Here is a 26,597-nt window from a genome sequence, read left to right as displayed (position 1 = left end):
CAGTTTATAGACAGTCTGTTCATGCTTCATCCTCCCCACCCCTACCCAGAGTGCACATCACTGGCGTGGTTCCTTGTGGCTTGCAATGCTTGAGCAGCTGCTGGGTTCTCAGCTTGTGTCCCCTGCCACCTGCTTTCTGCTTAGGGCATCTCTGGTACCCTGAAGGCTCTGGGTTCCCTGGAGCTTTGAACTTTCTCTTGGGAGGCTGTGTTTCTACTTGGATTTGGTGTGAGGGCATGTGGCGGTCCCTTGGGAGGGAGGTGTGGGCAGCATCGTAGCATTGGTGTGGGTTCTGGGCTGAGGTCGTCTTACTGATCATATGTTCTTGACTGGGTCAAGGAGCCCGGGGCCAGGGATTACTGGGGCACAGGGCTGGCTGATGCATGCTGGCCCAGACTCAGGCACGCACCAGGCAGCCGGGCAACCTCTGTAACCCTTGGATGGTCCAGGTGACCATCTAGAACACACAGGCAATTCCATGGACCCTGAGCATTTTCTATTATCTCACTCGTTTCTGTGAGCATCTGTATTTTATTTCTTGTATTTAAATAGGGAACTCTAGATATTATTAACAACTTGTCACGTGCTAGGCTTTTTGCAAGGGCTTCCCAAGTGCACAGTGGTAAAGAACCTGCCTGCCAGTGTAGGAGGCACAAGAGATACGGGTTCAGTCCCTGGGTTGGGAAGATCCCCTGAAGGGAGGGCATGGCAGCTCACTCCAGTATTCTTGCCTGGAGAATCCCGTGGACAGAGGAGCCTGGTGGGCAATAGTCTATAGGGTCGCAAAGAGACGGACACGACTGAGTGAGTTTGCAAATGTTAGCCCATGGAAACCCCTCAACAGCCTAGGGAGAAAGACTGAGGCTCAAAAAGGGCAAGGATTTGCTCAGGTCTCAGTGTTAGTAAATGGCAGAACCAGATCAAATCCAAGTCTTCTGCCCCCAAATGCATTCTCTTAAGCATGAAGCCCGTGGTCCCTAGTGTGGTCTCCAGGCCAGCAGCATCAGCACCAGGTGGATTGTTGTGGGAAATGCAGTTAACTATAGAAGCAGAAGTCTGGAGGGATCCATAAATCTGGTCTAGCGAGCCCTCCAGGTGATTCTAATGCATGTTCAAGTTTGAGAACCACTGCGTGGAGCTACTCTGCTCCACATTTTTCCATTTATTTGTTTGCTGCCCTGCTCTTGTGTCATTGGGCCAAGGCTCAGACTTTGGGCCTTGGCCTCTCTTCTGGGGTTTCCTGCTCACCAGAGAGGTGCTGGATGGCATCACTGACTCGATGGACGTGAGTTTGAGTGAACTCTGGGAGTTGGCGATGGACAGGGAGGCCCGGTGTGCTGCAGTTCATGGGGTTGCAAAGAGTTGGACACGACTGAGCGACTGAACTGAACTGAACTGAGAAGAGGTGCAGTGGCTATCTCTATTGGGTCTGGGGTCTCTAGGAACCCCTTCCCAGTCCCTGAAAGCATTGGGCAGGGCTGATGCCCCCACTGCCTCCAGCTCCAAGCTTCTGGAGGTCATAGTTCCTGACCCTGTGCTAAAGGAGATGCCTTGAGAGGGCAGGAGTCCCAGGGGTGGACTGTGGGACAGGCCAGAACAGAAGCTCCAGTCCAGTGGGTTATTCAGGGACACAGAGAAGAGACTTGGGAAACTTCTTGATCCAAGCAGTGTCTCTTTCTTTTCTGCAAATTTGTAATAAGTGGTTTGGCCTCTCCAGAGGCTCCCCCTTGAGGGGCTTGGAGCCCGGGCAGAATCTTTGTTCCCAGTCAGCAAAGCTAGCACACTCATTAGAAATGACCCTGGTGAGAGAGGGGTCGCTAACTGTACTGTACTTTACTTTTTGAGCCCCCACCATCAGTCCAGTACTGTGCCCTTTAATTCTTTTCACAACCCTAGGATTGATTATTCCCATTTCATGGATGCAACCATCAAGGCTTCAGGCTGTACAGTTGAGACACAGCTCAACCACACAGAGGAGTCAGGTTAGATGCTTGAGGTGGCCCGACCACAGATTCCCATATTTTATGAATACCAGGCAGGGCTTGAGCCTTGTCATGTGGGGAAGTTCTCTATGGAACTGAGTGGCCCGTGGCTCTCAGCCTCGTGCCAGGAAAACCAAATGACCTCACATGTGAATGGCTTTTCCTTCTTTGGGGAAGGAATGTGCAGGCCATTCCTGTGAGTTGCAGCCCACGTGGCCTGTGTGCTGTCAGATCCACAAGGGCCAGACTCAGAGTCCAGACATGGGGGAGGTGCCACAGGCAGGCCCACCCTCGGCTTGGCAGTGGGGAGCAGGCTGTTCTCGGCTTGGGCTCCCCAACTGGTGTGAAGTGTGCCCAGGAAGAGCCAACAGGCCTTTCATGGCTAAGCGGGTGTCCTGGAGTGTGACCTGCTCTTTGGAGTCACCACTCTCTGGGGAAGCAACAGCAAGACCAGTGGGGGCTAAAGCCCACAGCTCAGGCCTGGCCCAAGTGCTACACATGGGCCCAAGATAAGCCCAGGCCTTCCCCCTTGGAATCTTGGTCTCAGTTACTTCAGTGCCTAGAGAGGGCGGGGGTCTGGGGCCTGCCTTTGAGACTGGTTCCTTGCCAGTGGGCCAAATGGGTTTTTAAAAGACTTAATGGGGTCTTGGAAAATTTTCATTAAAAAAAAAAGTTTTATTGATATATATAATTCACATACCATACAATTCACCCATTTAAAATGTACAATGTAATTTTTTTAGCATATTCAGATATGTGCAACCATTACTGCAGTCTCATTTTCATCACCTCCAAAAGAAAGCCACCTCCCTTAGCTGTCACTGACCCCCAGCCCGAAGCTACCACTACTCTAGGTCTGCCTCTTGTAGATACAGAGAGCACTTAGTCTGCGTCAGACACTGGGCTAAGCCTTCTGTGTTAGCTCACACGACCCTCTTTTAGAACAGCTGCATGGAATGAACTTTTTTTTTTGGTCTTTGTGTTACTATTGTGGAGACTGAGGCTCCGCGAGTGCAGATCTCAGAGCCCGTAGTGACAGAGCCTGCTGATGGCTGGACCGTTGCTGAGGTTCTTTCTTCCTGGGAGAGGCCAGCTGTGGATGGTGGGGGCCGCTGACACTCGTTGGCCTGGAGCTGGAAGGGAAGCCCTTGTTGCTTCACTGGGATCACACACCACCTGACTGAAAATGGCCCTGAAATCTCTCAGCAGCCCCAGGTTCAGCCAGCACCTGCAGGAAGGCCCTGGGCTGTCTTCAGGGGCCTCGGCGGGAAAGGGGCTGGGAGCTCTCCTCTCTCCAACCAGGACACGGTTATTAGGTCACATCACCTCCTAGGATGAGCCATTTGGCCCCCTGTGCCGTGGCCTCGGCCACCCTCCAGTCTTCTGGTGATGTCTCCCCGAATGGGCTGCAGGTGGACATAAGCCAGAAACACGGGCCCCTGCTCCTCCGCCTCCTGTTCTCCTCACCCTGGCCCGAGGCTGGTCTTGGGGTTTCCTCACTAGCAGGAGAGAGATTACAGACCTCTTTCTTCCTAACTTGTAGAGCTCTGTGAATGATTAACTTGGATCAAATAGAAAGGGAATGGGAAGCGAGAGCGGCAGGGAGCAGACACTGAAGGGGCTCCTGTCCTGTCCTCATGCCTGGCTGTTCCGCCTCCATGGCACTCACCTGTCAACAGCCCTACACATCGTGATGTTCTGTATCCCCATTTGTCAGACAAAGCAACTGAGGCCACGCCCGGTTCATTAAAGCCACACAGCCACTGAGGGACAAAGGCCGGCTGGTTTAACATTTCTTAAAGCGTCTGCTGTGAACAGAGCACCAGACTGTCTTTAAGTACAGGAGATCTAATGTGGTTCTTTTTCACGCCATGCTAGGCTGTCATAGGTCTTGTTAGCCCCATCTTACAGATGGGCATCTTGAGGCTGGGACTGAGAATTTTGTCCAGAGAGACACAGCTAATGAAAGGTGTAGGTGGAGACCCGGCTCAGTCCAGTTACAGAGCTGAGCTCCGTTGAGAACCTCCAGCCACCTGCCTCTGAATTTCCGGTTCCCCAGCATTCACCTGACTTTGGGGGAAAGCGGGTGGGGAGGTGCTCTCTCAGAGCAGAGGAAACCACCCCACGGTTCAGCACCACTCCCAGGTGGGTGGAGAGCAAACAGAGCTGGGTGGAGATGTTCTTGGGGACTCTGCTTTTCATCTGTGAGTGAAGCAGCTCACAGCTTGCTTTGAAAGGCTGGCAGCCAGCCCTTGATAAGTTAACCAGATACTCCTGTTTACGTTACCAGAACCCTGGGCATTGAGATCACCGCTGGCAGGCCTTTGCTCGGACAGCCCACCCAGTGCCCATGCCCTGGCCAGACTGGCCATGTGTGGGGGTCAGAGGGAGTGAGAACTCCCTGGCTGGTCCCTAGTGACCTCCCCCAGGGCCAGCAGATGCTGCAGAGACCTCCGCCCTGAGTTCTCAAGGTGCCCTGGCCTGGTGCTTGAATGTGGCGGCCAGGAGTGGCAGAGGAGGTGGGCTCTGCCAGGCAGCCCTGGCAAGTCCCCCGCCCAGAGGGGTGCAGCAGGTTGGGAGGCTGCTGAACTGATATCTCAGGTGATGAGCCCTAGAGCCTGGACCAGGGTCCTGGTGCCCACCTCCAGGGAGGAGAAAACCATTCGATGAGAAGCCAGCTTGTATGGGAAGTCCTGCACCACCTTCAAGAGGTTTAAAAGCTTGTTTGGGCTTTTCTGGGCTGCTGGGCCAGGGGTTTTTCCTCTTAATTTCCTGACAGTTTGCTGTCTGACTGTTGAGGTGGACATGTGGATATGATTGCTGCTTTATCTTCATGTCCTGGTCCCTAATTATGACTTTCCTTATAATATTTTACACTGATAAGGCACATTAGAGTTTTTCACAACCCTTTCTCTATATTTTATTCTTACAAATTCTTGTAAATAGGTGGGACAATTTTTCCTTTATCAATTCTTTTTTTATTTGGAAGTGTGTGTTTTCTCTCTGATCATTCAGGAACACTGACCCCACTCCACTGCCATTCCTAGTCCTCCTAGAGAAACCGGAAGTTCCTTCTGTCCCATCCCAGAGGTCCGATTTACCAGATAAATGTACACACTTCCAGGCAGGCTTTTCTTATATTTGCATAGTTATAAAAAAACAGACAGATGACTGCACATGGTATAAAATTCAGAAGAAACAAAAGAGTATTCTGTGAAAAGCAAACGCCACGCCCTCCCCTGTCAGGAGCCTCCTGCCTCCCTTCCCTGGAGGCAGCTGCTGGGCCAGGCCCTTGTGTGTCCTTCCAGGGATATTCTGGCATGAAGCTTTTAGGGACTATCCAGTGAAATAATAACAGGTGTCTTGTTGTGAGGGGTAGGCCGAAACGCTGATCATGCATTGAGTCACTGAGATGAAACTGCCCCCATGGACTTGACTGTATTGGCCTCTCTGACAAGGAGCAGAGCCCATCCATTGTGATCAGCCGTATTACACGGGAACAGAAGACGTCTGGCGTGCTCTCCTTGGTTGTGGTTTTTACGCTTGCGTGTTACGATGAGGCAAGCTGCCAGGCTCCAACCTGCAGGGTCTGAGGGATGCTTTTGAGGTTACATAGGTAGAAAGGGTTGGGGTGACTTATACCAGGCCACACTCATTCCTGGCTGAACCAGGGCAGAGCGCAGGTTTCCTAATCCCTGTGCCTGGAACAGTAACTCCCCGGAGTGAACTGGGGATCCCAGGGGAGCGGGAGGATATGCCTGGGAGAGATGTGGTCAGCACGTGAGTCTGGGGCCTGGCGGCCAGTGAGGTGGTACTGCTGTCTCCCACTTGCTGAGCCAGTCTCGATTGGCTGCGGGAGGAGGGGGTGTATCTTGTTCACCCTGCTGCAGGATCAGTGGACAGGTCAGCCAGGAGTGGACGGCCTGGCCTGAGGGGAGTGAGTGCCGGCAGGCAGAAGGCCAGGGAGGAGATGGGGGCCGCCAACCACATTTGCAGACGGATGGGCAAGGAAAAAGAAAAGGCGTCGGCAGTTCGGCTACAGGAACATGAGCTCTGCTGGCACTGGGATTTTGTTTCCATCACTTTCTCTCATTCATGTGATCGCACATAGTTTTAAGCCTGTGGTGCATACAGTTTTGTATCCTGCTCTTTTGTTAATTACATGTCAGCCTTTTCCTGTAATATATAGTTTCAGAACCCATCATTTTGGCCATCTAATGTTCCATTAAGTGGATGAACCATAATTTACTTAACTAATATTTTATTAATAGAATTTGGGGCTATCTCTAATTTTTTTCCTCTTAAGTAATGCTGGCAAGGATGTTTTTATACCCACGGCCCTCCTCTTTCTTGAGTCCCAGCTTTGGGCTCAGAGTCTTGCCCATTTTAGCCTCCCTTGGCGAGGTGCCTGCCACCAGAGATGTGCCCCGCATCAGCCTGCCCACTGTGACGTGTTGTGGCTTTGCCACTGTACCTACCCTTTAATGGGAATTAGCAGAAAGTTCCTTGTGCAGATGTGAGAAATGAAGATTGGTACCTTGGTTTGAGTTCACACAGCATGGTAGTGTGTGTACATGAATGTGTGGGGAACATCCATTGTTGTCCCTGGTGACAGGTGTGGGTCCCTGATCAAGCCCAAATGAGAAGAGCCCCTGTGGCCTCTCACAGGATGGACCTTGAGCTTCTGATTCCAGATTCCCAGATGGCTGATGCTGGCAGTGGTCTGCGAGGAATGTTGACCCTGCTGGGCGCAGCTGTCTGCTGAGTGCGTGTGTTAACGCACACGTTCCCGTGTGGTAACTCTGTTGTTAGGAGACTTAGAAAGGTTTCATGTTTTCCCACAGTGGAACCAGGGACCCTGTCAGTCTTCATTCAGATTTAGCCTGCCTGTATCTTTTCAGGGGGCTGTGGAATGTCTGTCTTTTATATTGTCCTAGCGTTAAAAAATCTCCAAGTCCAGATTTCTGGCTCATCTTCACTCGAGGTCTGCCACCTGAGGACCCATGCTCCCTTGTGGAGCCAAGGAGAGAAGCCTCCTGTCTCCTCCACGCCTGCCCTGGTCCTGAAGCCGTGCTCTGATCACCACTTACCAGCTTGCAACCAGTCCTTGGTTCCCATGCTGTTTTCCTGAGTAGAAACCCACCGGAGAGCCCAAGAGGGCCTTTGTTTCAAGAAAAATCCTTGCGTACACATGGAGGAGGCGAGGTCTCACCAGTCCCACTTTTCTTACGCTTGCCTTACTGTGCTTTAATTAAACCTCTTTGTGCTTTAGTCTCCTCATCTGTAAAATGGGGAGAGTAATAGTGTCTGCCTCATCATGTTGTCATGAAGATTGAGTTAAAAGGGCTAAAGCCTGCAGAAGGGGATCCAGCATAGAGTGAGTGCCCAACAGATGTTAGATGCTGCTGTTATTATTATTATTGATGGCATATGTGTCTGTTTCCTCTAGACTAGATTCTCAGCCAGGGAGTGTTTTTTTTGTTATCGCAAATTGAGGTGAGGGATGTTACATGCATGTAGTGGGAAGGTCCAGGAATGCTGCTCTACATCCCGTGATGTACGGGACAGGCCCTAAACCCTAAACAAAGTAGTAGCCCATGCGAAATATCAACGGTCTTGAGCTTGAGAAACTCCGCTCAGACATTGAAGCGTGTGATCCTTGGTCCAGCTGAACTCCTCAAACATCTCTGAACCAACTTTTCAAGGGCTGCTTTGCACTTTTGAAGAATCAGTATTAATAAGGGACCTACTTAGCTCAGCCATGAGGGGGTGCTTGGCTCAGCACCTTCACCAAGCACATGCCTTTGTTGGGTAACATACCCAGCACTTGGTCTGTCTTTTATTACATTGAATTCTAGTCTTCCTGTCCTTCATCCCAGTAACAGTAGCTCCCATTTATCCAGCCTTACGTGTGGGTGATTGTGCTTAGCACTTGCTGCATGTTGCTGCACTGATCCGCAGCACCCTTCCAAGTGTATTCTATTATTATACCCATTTTACAGATGTGGAGGTTGAGGGTTGGAGAATTAAAGTCATTTGCCCAGTGACTTCACTTTCACTTTTCACTTTTTATACACTGGAGAAGGAAATAGCAACCCACTCCAGTTTTCATGCCTGGAGAATCCCAGGGATGGAGGAGCCTAGTGGGCTGCCGTCTATGGGGTCGCACAGAGTCGGACACGACTGAGGTGACTTAGCAGCAGCAGGGTCAGAGGTGGGATTAGAACTAGATCAGTCTTGCTGTAGAACACACGTTCCTTACCCAACATGTTTATTTGCTTGTCCATAGGAGGGTCTTTCAAATATTTGGATGAGCCCCTGAGTCCACTCTTCTCTCTTTCTGGTCAGGGAGCCCCAGTTCCCAGAGTTCTTCTCAAAGACATGTTTCTGGTCTGCTCACCATCCAGAATATTCTTCCATCTCTGGACAAGCAGCTGCCTGCCTCGGGACTCCCCTTTCCTATCTCCATCATGCTACCCCCAGAGAGGCAGCCCACCCTATGCCAGCTCTACTAATGGTCCATCTACTCAAGACACTCTCTGCCAGTGCTGACTGGAGTCTCTCTGAGTGGTATTTTTGCTTCACAGTGACAGTTTCCCATGACTTGCCACAGATTGAGTTCACCTGTCTGCCCTTGGCTCTGCTGTTCCCTTCCAGCACCCCAGCCACACCTGCACCTGAAATCCCCATTGTCGTGGCGGAGCAGAAAGTATGTGGGGCTGGGAGTGAGGAGGCCAGGTTGTGAACATACCCCAGCTGTGTGGCTTAGGAAAAATCACTCACCCTCTCTGGTCCGTGTGTCCCAGTTATGAAGTGAGGGTTTGGCTCTGATGTGCCAAGCATTTCTCCCAGCTCTAACGTTCTTTGATGACATGTGTTGAATAGCATGAACTTGTAATAATTATCTCTAATTATTGTGGTAACAGTAACGAGAGGTAATTACGGAGCAGCCCCTGTGTTCCAGACCTTCTTTTCAGTGTTTTAAGAGGATTGTCCCAGGAAATTCTCCACCAGCCCCTTGCTGTTATTACTCCATTTTACAGACAAGCGCCTTGAGGCAGAGACACCTTGAGTCGCTTGCCTGAGGTTATCACCTGGCTAGGAATGGATGAGCTCGGGTTTACCTTGTCTTCTTCAGAGTGATAGAATCCTTCCAGTCTTTTGGATTCCTGCTCTGTGAAGTGATTTTTATTTTCAATTAAAAAATAAAATTTTTTTTGGCTGCACTGTGTGGCTTATGGGATCTTAGTTTCCCAGCCAGAGATTGAACCCATGCCCTCAGCAGTGAGAGAGCAGAGTCCCTCCAGGGGTTCCCTCTGTGGAGCTTAAGCAAGTCCTGTGACCTTCCTGTGCTCAGCATCTTGTGTTTCCCTCCTCCCACCAAGGTCACGACCCTAAATACCACTTGACTTCAAAAGCTCAGCCCCTGACTCATGCTTATGGGGTAATCCTCTGTACCCCAGACCCCAGCTGGGTGTGATTATTCAGACACCTTTTAGAATCTAAAATTTAGTCAGTAATGATGGTAGTGACTACTACGTGCATACTTAATATATTTCAAACCACATTAGTATTAATATTATGCTATAATTAATAAAAATTAACAACTTAGTATGTTAATATTAGCTTTTCCTGATTTTTTTTTCTTTTGTGGTAAGATACACTGTATTGTTTAATCTTTGTTGCAGGCCTATCTGGTAGATGCTATTATCCCCCATTTACAGATGTGAAAACTGAGGCTCAAAAAGGCCTGTGGGGCTAAAGTCACATGCCAGTGCATCTGCTGGGAGGGATTGAGGGCAGGAGGAAAAGGGGATGACGGAGGATGAGATGGCTGGATGCATCACCGACTTGATGGACGTGAATCTGAGTGAACTCCGGGAGTTGGTGATGGACAGGGAGGCCTGGCGTACTGTGATTCATGGGGTCGCAAAGAATTGGACACGACTGAGCGACTGAACTGAACTGAGTACATCTGAGCTGGGAAGTAGGGAAAGCATGTTCTCGAAAGCCATTTGCCATATTTTAAGAAAATATAGGGACTGTCCTGGCAATCCAGTGGTTAGGACTCGGTGCTTTCATTGCCAGGGGCCTGGGTTTGATCCCTAATCGAGGAACTAAAATCCCTCCAGCCACATGACTCGGCCCCACCCCATCCCCCCTGCTGCAAAAAAGGGAGATATATGGACAGGATACTTGTTAAAGATGTAATGGAAAGCCCTTAGAAGACCTCGTGTGAAAGCAGAGAGAGCCAGCAGAGAATGTAGACAGAGTTGCTTCTCTCCCCATCATCTCCATGGGCCTTGACTCAGCTCCTGCGTCCCATACTCCGCACCCCCTGTTGGAACCGGGCCAGGGCGTTTGCAGCCTTGAACTACAGTGCTGGATAGTTACCCTCTGTCTCCTAAAATCACCTTCATGCCAGATTACATATGGGCAGATGCTTCCAGGTCAGTGAGAAGCTGAGCAGGGGTCCTCTGCCAGCCCCTCCCTTTCTGTCCAACGTTCTCTGAGGCTGTGCAGTGGGGCTGGAGATGGGTGAAGGATGAGAAGGGAGTGAGCCCCACTGTAGCTCTGGCTGCCTTTCCAGCATGGAGCCCAGGCCCTTTCCCTAAGACCTGAGCTGTCTGCACACCCGATCTCATTATACAGCAAAGCAGGTCCTGGTAAAGTCTATCAGCTCCTATCTCCTTTGTCCAAGACAAAGCACGGACCCCCCTGACAGAACTCTTGGAGCAAGGGGAACCTCGGATGGGGCAGGGGCTAGCTGGGAGTGAGTCAGCAAGAGGCCGTCTGCCTTTATTTGAAGTCAGGATGGATTGTAACCCTGCTGGGGCAGCCCTGCCTGCCACACCGGGACATCTGGGCTGGAGGCCGTGGGGCCAGGGTCTCTAGCATGGGTGTCCCCTGTGGCTGGTGGCTTTTCCTCCTGCCCAGGGGCAGGTGCCTCCCTCAGTCATAATTTGCGAGCTGGGGCTTCAGGACCAGGGCCTGCCCATGCCAGAGGAGGGTGTCTGTGTGGTGCGCAGGGAGGACCTCACTCCTGACTCTGTTGTTTCCTCTCCTGGGGCCCTGTCAGCCTCCTCTGATGGGGATCCACAAGGCCGCGGTCAAAGTCATAGGCTTTCTGCCCCAACAGCACACTTTTAGCCCTCTTCCCATAACACATCGGGGCCAGTTCAGTAAAAGAGTCCTCAGATACAAGGTGTCATCTTGGGGACATGGAGCATTACTTGCACGGATGGAACCCAGGATCGAGCTGGGTGGTTGGAGGAGGGAGGAGGGTGTGGGCTGGGAGGAGGCTGAGTCCTCTGAGGCCTGTCCCCAGGGAGGTTCTGGAAGAGCTAATTTTCTCCTTCCTCTGATCATTTATTGAGCATGTTCTAAGTGGCAAGCACGTTGTAGATGTCTTCCTGTTAATCCGCCTGATATTTATAAAGTGCCAGTGCTACCGCTATTTTGCGGCTGAGGGACCTGAGGTTTGGGAGGCGAGTCTGCAGCTCACACGGCTGGTAAAAGAGTGGACCTGAGTGCTAAACCATATCTGGTTCCCCCCAGGTGCATGTTTTTGATCACTGAGTTTTTGTTTCCTCTGTGGCCCATGCTTCGAGCTGGGTGCTGCTTGTTGGGGAGGCACTCAGAGGCCCCTTCCTGGCAGTCATCCTATTGGGGTCAGGACGGGGCCTTGGGGTCTTAGCCAAGTGTGGCCCCCCGTGGCCTCAGAGGCAGGCCTTTGTGGGAGGGAGTCTGGGCCTCCAGAGCTCCAGGACTGGCTTCTCCAGGAACTGGGGCTGGCTGCTTTCAACAGCACTTTTCCTCTTGCAAAAGCGGTATCTTTTTATCTCTTCCTCCTTCCTCTCACCCCATCCCCTCTCCACAACTGGGTGGTAAACAGTGAGATTTCACAGTCTCCCTAACTGTGAGAGTGCTGGCGATTCCCACCAGGACCCTGGCACCACTGGACCTGAAACTCTGTCTGAGCTGCTGGGGTGATCCACTTCCTGTCAAGTCAGCAGAAAACCCCAGGCAGAAGCTGAAGGTGGGCCTGGGAGGGAGATGAGGGGAAGGTACTGTGGAAATGCAAGATGGTGGTAATGACCCACCCTCGTCAACGTAGAGTGTGGTGACACCGAGTGCATATAGGGACACATGGCATCTGGGAGAGAACAAGGAACCACAAACAAAATTACACTTATTGCAAAGATTTAAAAATTCTTTAATGTTTTTTTGCATCAAAAAATTTACAGCAAAATGAAAAGAAAAACTAAGTAGCCTCTCATCCCCTGCTAGGTGTGCAGAGCCAGCACGAGAGGAAGGGGACCCAGTGAATACTCTTTGTTTTTTTTTTCCTTTATTAAAATTATTTATTTGCTGTGCTAAGTCTTAGTTGCAGGACCTTTGATCTTCACTGCAGCATGTGGGATCTAGTTCCCTGACCAGGAATTGAACCTGGGCCCCCCGCATTGGGAGTGTGGAATCTTAGCCGCTGGACCACCAGGGACATCCTATAGATACTCTTTGCTGTCCTGCTGCATCTTCTTTCCTCTGAGCCAGAGGCTTCCTGGGGGTCCCTGAGCAAGCTGCCAGTCCCTTGCCCTGATACACTTAAGGTGTGGCTGGATCTTCCTGGACCCTCTCGCTTTGTATTGCTTCCTCACTTGCTCCTTCACTCACTCAGTTGTCTCATTTTTACATCTACCAGAGTGTCTGTTGCACAGGGCAAGGATTTTTGTTATTTTGCTCAGCGCTGCATCTGTGACTGCGCTGAGACTCTAGGGTGAACACTTGTCCAGGTGTGAAGCTGACCAGCGGCCACCTTGCAGGGGGATTAGAGCAATGATGGAGGAGATGCAGGGTGTCAGGGGCTGACACATCGCCCCATGTGGTGGGTGGCTATCCGGAAGGCTTTCTGGAGGAGGTGACCTCTTAGCCCAGTCTTAGAAGAAGAGTGTGAGTTGGCCAAGCCTGATATAGAGGACACTCCAGGCTGAGGAGTCAGTGTGCGTCTCCTGCCCACCTTCAGTCTGTGAGTCAGGTTCATCAAACTTTGGGACAGCCCACACATCCCTCTTGCCTATCATGGGAGTGGGCTTGCCTATAGAGTGGAGATGTGTTTGCAGGGAGAGAAAAGAGTATCCTGTGTGGCTAAGTGCCTAGTGAAATATGATTTAAGAATGAGGCCTGGACTTTCCTGGTGGTCCAGTGGATAAGAATCCACCTGCCAGTGCAGGAGACCTGGGTTCAATCCCTGGTCTCAGAAGATCTCACATGCCTCGAGGCAGCTAAGCCCATGTGCCACAACTACTTAGCCGCATGCTGCAAATACTGAGCCGCATGCTGCAACTACTGAAGCCTGTGTGCCCTGGAGCTGGCAGTGAGAAGCCCACACCCCTCAACTAGGGAGTGGCCCCCGCTTATCTCAACTAGAGAAAGCCTGTGCACAGCAGCAAAGACCTAGCAGAGCCATAAATAAATTAAAAAATAACAAAAAAGGAATGAGGCCCAGTGTTGGGGGAGTGTGGTAACACAGCCTTCTTTCCCCTCCTTGTGTGACTGCTGTCTCCGCTTCTTGCTCCAGGCTCTTCAACTCTTGCTTATAAACCTGCTCAGCTGTTTGTTCTCCCCAGTCCTCACTGGTGTGGCATCCTCTTCCTGCCCATTTTCGCCACTTCACTTTGGAGTTCCCCAGGGCAAGAGGAAGTGGTGGTGGGGGTCATGAGTCTGGTGATCTTTCCAAAGAGGAGTATTTCTAGCGTGGATGCTGCTGTTTTGATGAATAGCTCACTCTCACCATTGCCACTTGGCAGCGTGGGTGGGGAGAGACCTGGCTGGCCCTGCTGGGGGTGCCTGAATGGTGGCCCTTGAGCCCCTGTGTAACTGAGAGTACCATTTGGTGCAGAGAAGTCTTGAGTCACCAAAGAATAGTTTGGATGTAAAGCAGGAAAGCTCTTCTCTGTTTGTGAGCTGGGGAGAGGCACTTGCCCGGGTTTCGTTTGGATGGGCGAGTGAAACTGAAGTGCACACTTTTTATTTCTTGTGTTTGTTGAGCCACCCTCTTCCTTGAGTGAGCCACCAGGAGGTGCTTTTGGCCTGGGACAGCTTGGTTGATGACCTGCCTGGTCATCTGCTTAAGACAGAAGCTTCAAGGTTGCTGTTCTCTCCCCACAGATTAGAAAATTACAGTGGTGATGATCTTTCATTTAGTCTCCTTACAGTCCCTTTTAAAAATTCTTGCTCATACTTTTGCAGTTTAAGGTGCCTCCACCTCCCACCTCCAGTATACACACATATACCATGGGGTACTTACCTTTCTGTCTCCTTATCCAGACACTATTCCTCTGAATTCTGTCCGCAGTAAACCTGATTAATGCTCTTCATTAGCTAGCTGCCAAGTGGGCAAGGATTTAATAAATTTATTTACCCTAAGGTGTTAATGAGGCTTAATGTTTTACCTCTGGGATACTCCACCTTGTAACTGTCAAGATCGATACTAAGCTTAAAATTTAAGAGGTGAATTGCCAAGAACAGAATCATACCACTTCTAAATGTAGGTGGGGATAATGGTTTTGGAAGAAGGTCGGGAGGGTGTACTTTAAAAGGAGGATGCTGCTTTATCCATCCCACTGTGCCCACCCGTGCTGCTGGCCCTGCAGGGCGACCCCTCAGCTATTGCCCTGCGATGAGGTGAAGGAGATTGTGTGGGAAAATGATGCTGAGAGGTTTCATGGGCTCTACTGAGGGCTCTTTCTTGCCCTCTTTGACCCTGTCAGATGTCTTAACCAACAAGGATGACAACACCAGCCCACTCGGCATCTTGCACAAAACAGCCAGGAAAATGACATGAGGCAGCCAGGTCCTGGGGACACAGTGAGGCTCGTGAGAGCCTCAGAGACCTTGCGGCTTGTGGGAGAGCCTGACCACTTGCTCTTCTTTCCTTCCTGCAGACGTTTACAGCATGGTGCAACTCCCACCTCCGGAAGGCAGGAACACAGATCGAGAACATCGAGGAGGACTTCCGGGACGGCCTGAAGCTGATGCTACTGCTGGAGGTCATCTCAGGTGAGCTGGACCCCTGGTCTTGGCAGTGCCAGGGCAAAGGTGATGCCAGATGGGCAGGGTCACCATGGCCTAGGATCAGACACTGCCCACTGGCCTCTGCCCCTTTGGGAATGTTGCCCCGACACCTCTGCTTCTGCTCCATCTTTGGTTGGGGCTAGCTTTGGAGCTTTTGAAAAAGTGGGAGATGGCGTGTGATTTCGGACCCCGAGACTGAGTTTGGGCTTGGCTCTGCTGCTGACTGTCTGTGTGTCCTTGGACAAGTCACCGCCTTTCTGCCTCAGCATCCTCATTTGCATAAAGAGCAGTCTGAAGGTGGGTCTCTGGGGTCTCTTCTCCAAGGCTAGAATTCTTTGGTCAGGAAAGCAACCACATCTGACCGTCTCCAAACGCTGGCTCCTCTGCTGCCTGTCCACCTATATCAAGGTGATCCTAGTTCCTTATCCAGCCCCCTGTTTGGGATTTAGATGTCCAGATATCTGGAGGGACAGCTCCTCTCTCCAATGCCTATCTCCACTTTCTTATAAATACCGTTCCTCCACCATCCCTTAAGGGTTGGAGGTCCTTGAGATTCTAACCTTGGCTTACACACTGGGCAACCTTAGCTGCTTTCTTCACTTTATCTTCTCTCTTGATGCCACTGAGTCCTAGACTAGGGTCAGTCCAGCCTTCTCCTTGGAGCCTCCTCTTAAATCCGGAATTGCAGTGGGCATCTCCACCCGTTTGTGCCCCAGGTTTCAATACTGTGTACCACGCCTGGCCCTTGCAAACCTCTCTCCTCCTGCAGTCTCCATCTTGTCCTTCTAAGCCTTGTTCAGGAATCTTAGACAGCTCTTCCTTTGGCATTTAAGTTTCATTCATTCTGTTTTCTTCTTCTGTTCTTCTTTGACCTCTGCTACGCACATACTGTGCCTGCATCAGCTTTCACCTAGATGATGTCCAGAGGCCTTTGATCCCTCCTCCCAGCTCCCCCCTTCTCACTGGCCTCCATCACCCACACATAGCCAGAGGGTCCATCTAATAGCCCAAATAAGGTTGTACTGTTCCCTGCTTGAAACTTTTCAGTGCCTCCCTGGGGCTTTGTACCTGCAGCTCACATTCTTTAACATAGCTAGCAGAATCCTTCATGAGCTAGCACCTGCTTTGTTTTCGACCAACTGTTCCCAAAAAGGTGTCAGACTTCAGACTCTCTGCCACAGGAAGACATGCAGCCCTCCCCACGTGTGTGTCTCCCTGCTCTCTGTTTTTGGTGCTTTTGCACAAACTCTGGCTGGCTTCTCTGCCCCTCCGTGCTATAAAATATTTCCACTGCAGGTGGGGGTAGGGTGTGTGTGTGTTCGTTGGGGCCAATTTTAAATGTGCACAGAGGCACTGAGTACATTCACACTGTTGTGCAGCCTTCATCACCAATACTCATCTCCAGACTTTTTCATCATTCCACACTGAGATGCCATGCCGTCATTAAATGCCAACCTGCCGCCATCTCCTTCTCCCCCAGCCCCTGCCCACCACCATTCTACATTCCATCTCTGTGAACTTGGTTGTTCTAGGTTTCTCATATTAGTGCAGTCCTGTAGTATTTGTCCTTTTGTGACTGACTGACTTCATGTAGCATAAGGTGCTCATGGTTCCTCCATAAAGTAGCATGTACCAGAATCTCCTTCCTTTTTAAGACCAGACAATATTCCGCCGTGTACATATGTTCCACATTTTGTTTCTTCAGTCATCTGTCATTCACACTTGAGTCGTTTCCACATTGTGGGTATTGTGAGTAATACTGCAAAGAACATGGATATACAGATACTGTGTAAGCCTCTGCTTCCAGTTCTCTTGGGTATGTACCCAGAAGTGGAATTGTTGGATCCTAGGGTAATTCTGTGTTGAATTTTTTCAGGAACTGCCATATGTTTTCCTCTAACTGCCTTTTATTTATTTTTTTAAGTTTTAAATGTATTTTTTTAATTGAAGGGTAATTGCTTTACAGAATTGAGTTGGTTTCTGCCAAGCATCAACATGAATACATATGTCCCCTCCCTCTTGAACCTTCCTCCCATCTCCCGCCCCATCCCACTCCTCTAGGTTGTTACAGAACTCTAAATGCCTTTTAGAATGTCCTTCTTACCTCTTCCTCCATTTCGTAGTTCAAGCAAATCTGGCATTGTTCCTTTTCATTTTTTAAAAACTCACTTTAGGCATCTCCTCCAGGAAGGCCTCCCTGACCACCACCCTTTCTGTTCCTGCTTTGAGTGCCTGCCCTCCTCTGGGCTCCTGGAACACACGGTTGATCCCTCTACCACATCATTTGCCACATACATAGCAGGATCATTTTTGGCTCGTGTGTTTTCTCCCCACTGCACACCTGGCCCCGGAGGGCAGGGACCAACTCATCTATGTCTCAGGTGCTCAGCTCTATATACTTGGCAGGTAGGGGATGCTCAGCAAATACTAGAGTGACCGAACGCCCAGCTGGGCTTTCCGGATACCTACCAGATGCTTGCACTGAACAGGCCTGTGCATGTCTGTGAGGCGGCTCTTCTGTTTCCTGGGGTGGGGAGAGACTGTCATCGAGACGATGCCTTCTCCTCCCTGAGTGTCTCTGGAGATGGTTAGGATGACAGGAAAAGGAAGGGGGGAGTCCCCCTCTCTGCAAGGGGACCTCTGCTGCCTGTAGAGGTCCTCCGAGTGTGGTCCCTGGACCACCCAGCAGAATCAGCAGGACTACTTAGCCACATGTGGGTTCCCAGACCTCCAAAGTCAGAAACTCAGGAGGAAGGGGAAGGGGGCCCGACGCCTATAGTCAGCAGGTTCTCCAGGTGATTTTGTGTGGACCGAAGTCCCAGGACTTTGCTACCTCCCTTGTCTTGGAGGAGTCCTGTTCCAGCCAGTGAATGTAGCTGGCAGTCAGGCTGGCAAACTCAGGCTTAGCAGGACCTAAAGGCTGGGGCTCTAGTTGGAGCAGCCCTCATGGCGGAGGCGGGGTGGGGGGGGGTGGCGCATAAGGTACTGCCTCCATCCCACCTATTGGAAGGGAACCCTGGGGCGTCTCATCTGCCCAGGGGGCAGTAGGGTACCTTCCCAGAGAGGGTGGGCTGTGGCTACAGCCTTGGGAAAGCCACACGTGGGAAGTCTTGATTTAATAATAAAAACCCAGCTGGGCTTCCCTGGATGCTGCCAGGCCAAGTGACATCTGTAGCAGGAAGTCTGTCCTGTGGAAGTCGGGTGGGGGGCCCTGGCGAGGGGGGCTCCCTGGAGAAGTGCTGCTCTTGACAGGATGAGCATGGCCCAGCATCAGGGCCACCATGCCCCTTGGGATCGCTCAGTCAGGCTGTCGATGTGCTCGGAAGTGGGGTGGAGAGGGTGCTGCTGGGCTGGGCTGGAGACTGCGGTGGGTGTAAGGTCCTGAGTTCGAGGATGGTGGTTCTCAGACTTCTCAGAGACTGAAAGCTGTGCGCCCCTTCCCCAGGTCTGGGCACACGTTGCCCATATACATTTTTCAAGTGGCTTCAGGGGATCCCTGGACACCTCCTTCCTGTGCTCTGAGCAGGGTATTTGGAGAACCAGCTCATCAACCCCTGCTTCCCTGAAGCTTCTGACCATAAACTCTGAACAGCAGAAGCTCCTGTGTGGGAAGCAGGGGTCAGGGAAACGGCCGCTGAGTGAGGGTGGAGGGTTGACTTGGAGCTGAGCTGAGAAATGGACACAAGCTGTGGTTCTCAAATGAGAGAGGGGCTCTGTGGGCTACACACAGGGAGCTTTCCCCAGATACCCCAGTGTGACGCACACACTCTCTGGATCAAAGCAGTCTAGGCTAGGAGTTTAGGGCCTTTGCAGATGCTGTTCCTTCTGCCTTGATCGCCATTCCCTGCAGTCTGGGTCTGCCCGCCTCCCACGAAGAGGCCTCCCCTGCCCACCTCACAGCTCGTTCACCCTCCTACCTGCCCTCCTCCTTTGCAGTCTCTTTGAAAGCATTTGTTTTAAGCGTGTTTCTCCTTTTTGGCTTTTTGTTCATTTGTGTATGTTGATGAATGTTGAAGATCTGTCTCTCCTCCCAGACCGTAAGTCCATGAAGGCAGCAAGCTGCTTTGTTCACCCCTGTATTCCTAGCACACAGCCAAGTCCTTTGACATATACTCAGGGCTTAATACAGACTTGTTGAGTGGCCGGAAGCAGTTTAGAGCTGAGAAGTAGGAGAACAGTGTTTCACTTCCTTTTCCTCCCTCTCCGTCTGTTCAGGTGAACGTCTGGCCAAGCCCGAGAGAGGCAAAATGAGGGTGCACAAGATCTCCAATGTCAACAAGGCCCTGGACTTCATAGCCAGCAAGGGAGTCAAGCTGGTGTCCATAGGAGCTGAAGGTGAGTAGGGCCTGCCCCCTGACTGTCCCCTACCCCCGTCCCACCCCTCTGCATCCAGCCGGATTTTCTACCCCCACCTCTTGGTTCTCTTGGCCTTTTCTAGCCTGACTCCTAGACCCACAGATCCATGGGCACATTTGGAAGTAGGGCTCCCAGCACGTGGCTAGCCAGTGGATCCTTCATGTAAAAACATCACTTTCTGTCTAGTCTCTGTACCTTGGTGACCGTGACCTCAACCCCCCCACCCCCTCTCACCCCCCACGCCCTGCTGAATCATAGCGCTGTGGGATCCGTGGGATCTGCGTGTGTGAAATGCCACCTCCCCCTTCTGCAGGCCTGGCTGTGCTCCCCTGTCCTGAGCACAGAGTTCTGCAGTCTGGGGAGAGTGTGTGGACATCGGTGCGTATAGGGAGCCCCTGCAGGATGGCTGTCCAGAAGGCTTTAGGAACTTTTTTTTTTGGCCACACTGCGAGACATGAGGGATCTTAGTTCCCGGACCAGGGATCAAACCCGTGTCCCCTGCACTGGAAGCATAAAGTCTTAACTGCTGGACTGCCAGGGAAGTCCCAGGAATATTCTTGATAACATTTCCCTGCAGAGCAGCTTCTTGAATTTTTTCCCTTTTACTTAAAAAAAAAATTTGTTTATATACCTGAAACTAACACCAGATTATAAATCAGCTATACTTCAGTCTTTAAAAATTGCTTAAAGTTCAGTTTAAACCATTATTAGCATGTTCTTAATGGTTAGAAGCCGGTGGCACAGTTTCTTGTGTGCGGTTCTGAAGGACTTGGAGAGGGTCAAGGTGATTAGAATAAAGTGCCATAACCAGGCCCCATGAGGACTGTGTCCCATGGATTCATCAATGGACTGGGCACCTCTGTGGTGCCAGAGATTAAAAGGTGAGTAGTATACAGTCTCCATTCATTGACTGTAGATATAACCTTGACTGTGATTACTGATCATCTGTTCTGCAGCAGGCACTGTGCTAAACCCCTTTGTACCAGTGATCTCATTTCATCCTCACCATAGCCCTATGAGATGGCTCGAATTGTTATCCCCATTTTACAAAAAGAAAACATGTGCCTAATGAAGATTAACTTGTCCAAAGTCCCATCTTCAGCAAGTGGTAAAGCCGGAACTCAAATCCAGGTCAGAGTGACACTAGAGAAATGCCCCAGAGGGTGGCCTTTCCTTACAGAGGGTGCAGGGTGTTGTTCCAGTAAATCCATAGCAGCTGATCTTTTTCTCTGGTTGATGATCTGAAAGTCCTCCTTCTTTTTTCTGAAAATTGAGGGATTTGATGTAGCAAAATCAAACTGAGAAACTTGAGCACAGGGGCTGGCAAACTACAGTCTGTCGGGTCAAACCTGGCTGACCCAGGCTTTTGTAAATATTGGAACACGGGCACACCCATTTGTTTATATATTATTGGCTGCTTTCCTGCTGCAGGCAGAATTGAATAATTGTGTCAGAGACCATATCCCCGCAAAGCTGAAAATATTTCCTATCAGGCCCTTTACAGGAAAAGCTTGCTGACCCTTGCCTTATCAGGGACTCAGGCTAGCACTTGGGGTCATTGTGGGTGGTGCCTTCTGGGTCCCATCCCCTGAGCTGTGAGGCAGAGCTCCTGTCTCCTGCATCCTTGTGGCCCCAGCTCCCAGCGGCATGCTGCACAGTCAGTGCTCAGTAAATGTTTGACGGCCTCGTGTACAGCAGGGTACCGAAGAAGAAAAGAATTCTTTGTTCTCTTAGGGAGGAATCAAGACTTGGCAGAAAAAGTTTCAGCTAAGCAGGGATGGGAAGCCAAAGAAATTACCACTCTGGTGGTCTGCTACAAGCTCAGATGCCCCTGGGGCAGGGAGTTAGAGGATGTGTGAGGTGGGCCAGATGTGTGAGGTGGGTGACAGTAGGGATGAGTGGGGAGTGGGGAGAAGTGGGAAAAACACGTTCTTCTAAGCGGGGCAGCTGCTGTGTAGATCTAACCAATTGTTGCTGAGTGAGAATACATATCCAGTGTTGCCAGATGTTCTGATTTTTTCAAAAGAAGCCAGAAATCCAGATTTTTATAAAGGAGAATGTAACAACTACCATAATATATATATATAGGGAGAGAGAGTCCCAGGTGGTGCTAGTGGTAAAGAACCCGCCTGCCAGTGCAGGGGACAGAAGAGCCTGAGTTTGATCCCTGGGTCTGGAATATCCTCTGGAGAAGGGAATGGCTTCCCACTCCAGGATCCTTGCCTGGAGAATCCCATGGACAGAGGAGCCCGATGGGTTACAGTCCATGGGGTCGCAAAGAGTCAGACACAACTGAAGCGACTTAGTGTGTGCATACGCGCACACGCACACACATACGTATGTATGGATGTATGGTAGTAGTGTTAGTCGCTGCATTGCAGGCAGATTCTTTACCATCTGAACCACCAGGGAAGCCCGTGTGTGTGTCTGTGTGTGTGTGTGTCTCTGTGTGTCTGTGTCTGTATCTGTGTGTCTGTGTGTGTGTGTGTCACTGAATACCAAAGGGGAGGAAGAAAGAAGATGGGCAAGAGTAGCACTTGCTGAGGTCCAGATCTGCGGCTGGCCAGACAGGACAGAATGCTTTAACAGGCTTGTATCACCAGCCATATTTTACAGTCAAGGAAGCGAAGGCTCAGAGGAGTTGCTAGAATGGAAGTGTGTAGTATGTTGACCACAGGCTCTGGGCCAGATGGCTTCCATTTGGCAGAACGCAGATTAAACCCCAGGGGTTTGGACTCCAGAGCTGAGGTCTAAACCTCTCCAATCACCAGGGCACTGCTGCCTCTCTGCAGGGGTCCAGGACGGAACCTTCATGTCTGATTTTCCTCAGCTGTGAAGTGGCGGGTCACACTAGCTGTGTGGTCTCAACAGAGGGGTAAGGAGCACAGCCAGACAGGGGCATAAACTCTAACCACCACCTCTGTTCTCCCAGGAGGTCACTTAACCTAGCTGGCTGGAGTTTTCTAGTTCCCTTGACACAGACCTTGCTTCTTGAAAGATTTCTAAAGCTGCCTTTAAAATGAGACATTCCAAGCCTTCCTGCTACCTTTAGGCGAGGGCTTCCCTCTTTGAATCCTCTCTCCCAGTTTAAGCCAATGCATTAATAATAACCTATATGGGAAAAGAATCTGGAAAATAATGAATGTCTATATGTATACCTGAATCGCTTTGCTGTACACCTGAAATTAACACATTGTAAATCAACTATACTGCAATTAAAAAAAAAAAAGAGATTGAGCACCAAGATCATGCCAGGACCGCCGCGCTGCTGAGCCAGGAAACTGGATGAGGCCCAGAAAGGGTTTTGTTTATTTTAATGAAATGAAGTTTGCTGCTGTAGACGATCAAAGGCATTGGAATGGATCACCCAGAAGGAGCTCGCCTGGGGTTGGGGTGGGAGGAGACGTTGCCATTTATCCTGGCAGGGGAGCCTTGGGGACCAGATTTGGGCCCCAGTGAAAGACCCCAGACCTTTGAAGGATGATCAGCTGGGACAAGGTCTTGATGCCGGCTGACCCTGGTAGGAGGCACCAGGCCTGGAAGGGAGATCCTGTGGGCAGCCCAACTGTGGAAAACACACAGAACCTTAGGGGATGGAGTGGGTGCTCTGGGAAAGGCATCGGTTCCCTGACACCAAAGATGTTCATATGGAGGTCGGAGGCAAGGTGCATCCATGCCACACGAGAAGTTAGAATAGATGCATTTCTTGTGTAATACTTGATTCTAGAATGTCTAGACTTCATGGGATTGAGACTTGACCTGGGTGAGTGGTTGGGATTTAACCAGATGAGAGCACCTGAGAAGGAATTTTCATCTTAAAATCTAGAGGCAGGGAACGCCTGATAGCTTTGGGTGCCAGAGCCTGGGAGTGGGCTTGATGATTTAGCATCTGTCCTTAGGTTGGATGGTGGCCATTGGTCTGGGCAGTGGTGACCCCCCAGGGTGGAGGGTCTGGTTTTCTACCACATGGAGTTTCTTCAGCATCATTGATTCCACTGTCTGAATACTGCCTGCCTGGAGTGGGGCCAAGAGAGAGGCAGGTTCTGAGTAAAAGCAGGATATGAACAGCTTCTTAGGTAGCTGTGGTCTACGAATGGCATTTTCCCACACCCGCAGCAGACTATCTGTCATCGTGGCTTTCCCCCCAGGGGCCCGGTTACAGCCGTGGCACCCTCCTTTTGGCCTCAGTGTATCAGACCATAAAGATACCTGTGAGACGGACAAACTTACTTCAAATATAGAACTGCCTAGTGAAGGGATCCATTCTGGGGAGGGTTTTTGAAGGTCAGGGGGGCTTAGGTGGACACGGGGATGAAAACAAATCGCTCTCCTTGCCTGTACTCGGCTCCTCTGTTTTTTGGCATGTAACCGCTTCCTTGGTAGGAGTTAAGGATTCAGTAAGCAAACTCCCCAGGGGTTCGGTGTTTCTGGAAGAGAAGAGAAGTAAGATGGCAAGACCCAGAGAGGAAGCTGTCTTGTCTTCCTTGGTATTGGGAGGACCCTGAGCTCAAGGCCAGCAGGAGGCTGGGTTATTTAGCCTTTATGCTGGCAAAGACTGAAGGCAGGAGGAGAAGGGGGATGACAGAGGAAGAGATGGTTGGATGGCGTCACTGACTCAATGGACATGAGTTTGAGCAAGCTCTGGGAGATGCTGACAGACAGGGAAGCCTGGCGAGCTGCAGTCCATGGGGTCACAAAAAGCTGGACACAACTGAGCAACTGAACGACAAATGGAGGTGGGTGGGTACACACACACCCCTCCATCCCCCAGGTCAAGAGGGACTGGCATTGCAGCCTTGACTCCTAAAAAGGCATTACCACCTGGAGTTTTTCTTGATGTTGAAAAAAATTTCTCCTTGATTTGAGCTGGTGTCCATAAAATTTAATACCTGATTTTTGTCTTCTTCTGTAATTACAAAGATTTTTTCCAAATCATCAAAAAATTGTAATTATGATTTTTAATGGCTGTGCTAATTATCTGTTTGTTGAGCACAAGTGTGCTCTGTTCCAGATCTGCGTCCAGTCCTAGAGGAACCTGAACGCTGCCGTGTTCTCTGCCCATTCACGCGCCTGTGGTTAGTGTCCTCCATTCATTCGCTCGTTTAACAGATGTTGATGGAGGGCTTTTTCTGTGCCAGGCACAGTGCTGGGCTCTCAGCAGTCCTGTAAAACAGAAAACATCTTTGTCCTCAGGCAGCTTATGTTCTAGAAGAGGGAGAAAGAAAATACATGTATCAGTTGCAGGAGAGTAAAGAGGGAGATTCAGGAAGGGCTTTGTGAGAAGATGAAGGGTGAGTGGAGGCAGGAGGGAGGTGAGGGATATCCCGGGAGAGGGAGGCCGTGTGACTTCAAGGGTAGGGGGACGGGGTCCCAGAGGCCCCACCAACCGCTGCGTTTGAGTGGGGTGGGAAGCCTTGGGTGTTTTGAGCACAGGGAGTGACGGCGTCTGGGGTTTACTTGGTCACGCCTTGTATTTTGTGCACGGGATTTCCAGGGTGAGGTCATGATAAGTAACCTGGCAGCAAGTGCCTTTATCCACCAGCCTTACTCTACATGTCACGCCACTGGCTAACTGGGGCGAGAGAGAGAATTTTACTCTCAAAAAGTTGAGCGACTTCAAGATGCCTTGCTCCCTGTTGACAAATTATTTCCCCAAAAGGTGTTTCTTTAAAACGAATTTATACTTCTAGCCACAGGGTGATAGCCACACGGCTCTCTATCCTTAGATTGATGCCATCGTCACCATCATCATGTGTATTTGCTTGTTTTTAACTTTGTTCATTTAATAGCTGGGAAAATGGTATATCTCTAATTATAAGTGAGTTTGACATTCTTGTAAGTTGGTTGTTTGTATTTCGTGTTTTGTAAAGTGTCTGTTCATGTTTTTTGCCAACTCCTGTATTATGAATTTAGACTTTTTTATCTTACCAATTTATATAAGCACTTTGAATGTTACAGATGCAAAACTGTTGGGAGTCACAAGTGAAAGAGCATTTTAAACATAGCAAACCTTTAGGAGGGGCTTCCCCAGCGGTCCTAGGGTTAAGACTTCATGTTTCCACTGCAGGGAGGCCTGATCAGGGAACTAAGATCCTGCGTTCCATGAGATGTGGCCAAGAAATAAAATAACAAATAACTTTTAGGAACTGATTCTTGACTGATTGACTCCACTTCCCCCTCAGCATGCTCTGCAGAGTGTGTGCCAGCTGTCTTAGTTGTTGAGGAGGATGGTTGTATGTTGGCCGCAGCTCCCTGTCTCTCTAACCGAGTTTCTCAGACTTGGGTCACTGCTCTGCTGATGCCTAGAGTTCTGGGCCCCCCTCTCAGCAGGAAGAATCACATCCTGTCCCATGCCCAAAGTGGCCACTGTTCTTTCTTTGCTGAGAACCCTGGTGCAGGCTCAGCAGCGTTACCCCCATGCGGCCCCTGCAACGGCTGTGGGCCAGGCTTCACTGCCCAGCACCTACGCCTTGCCGATCACAGAGCAGCATGCAGTTTCGCCCTCTCTTTTGTGGAAGGGGATGAGACATTAGAGATAATTTCCTTACAGGAATCCACTGTTTGTTTAAAAGGTTTGTGGGAAGCAAACCCAAGTGGACATTGGCTCAGGGGATCAAGGGGTCCTTGGACATTGTCTCTTCTCATGGTCTTGTTGGGTGTCCCCCAAATCTACTGTTGTCAGGAGGGAAAAATGAGATATTCTTTTGATGCGAGAGTCTTAACTGAGAGTAGCTCACCACGGGGCCAGGTTACCGTCTCCTGGCCTGGGAGTAGGAAAGGTAAGGAGTCTGTGTTCGTTATCTGCTCAGTCTCCAAGCCTGTAAATGACTACATCTTTTAGGATCCTTAAAGACAGGGCTTATTTATCTTTGTATGTCCTGCTTCTAAGCCTGGGACAAAAAAAAAAAGCTTCATAGAATTTATAGCATTTTTTTAAAAACCTAGAAGGTGCTGCTTAGACTGAATTTAGTGGATTATCTCTTAATTTTTATCTTGAAGCTGCTGTTTGTTTGTTTGTTTTTATGAAAAAAAAAATGGCATCATGAATTTGATTTGTGAGTTAGTGGATCCTTCTGGTAGCAGTTTATAAACCTTTGTCAGGTTGGTTAACTTCTGTTGCCTGCACTGACTTCCTGGGTGGGTGGATGGCTGTTCTGAGAGCTGTGCTTGCCCAGAGGTCCTCTG

The 26,597-nt window shown here is 50.3% G+C and overlaps 1 protein-coding gene and 1 non-coding gene across 4 annotated transcripts in view; one reads left to right on the top strand and one right to left on the bottom strand.

Annotated features, from left to right (window-relative positions):
* The window catches only part of ACTN1 (actinin alpha 1), a 95,683-nt gene that overhangs the window by 38,708 nt on the left and 30,378 nt on the right, over positions 1 to 26,597 (top strand). For all 3 annotated transcript variants that reach the window (XM_069595127.1, XM_069595128.1, XM_069595125.1), the window contains exons 2-3: positions 14,927 to 15,041; positions 19,272 to 19,391. In XM_069595127.1, the coding sequence (XP_069451228.1) occupies positions 14,927 to 15,041; positions 19,272 to 19,391 (235 nt within the window). The remainder of the gene's footprint in view (positions 1 to 14,926; positions 15,042 to 19,271; positions 19,392 to 26,597) is intronic.
* On the bottom strand, positions 12,411 to 12,483 carry TRNAG-CCC (transfer RNA glycine (anticodon CCC)). Its single transcript has one exon. It is a non-coding gene; the product is annotated as a tRNA-Gly (tRNA).

This window comes from Ovis canadensis, chromosome 7 (assembly GCF_042477335.2).
Source record: "Ovis canadensis isolate MfBH-ARS-UI-01 breed Bighorn chromosome 7, ARS-UI_OviCan_v2, whole genome shotgun sequence".
NCBI lineage: Eukaryota > Metazoa > Chordata > Mammalia > Artiodactyla > Bovidae > Ovis > Ovis canadensis.
The sequence above is the reverse complement of the archived record's forward strand: the minus strand, read 5'-3'. Positions and strand labels throughout refer to the sequence as shown.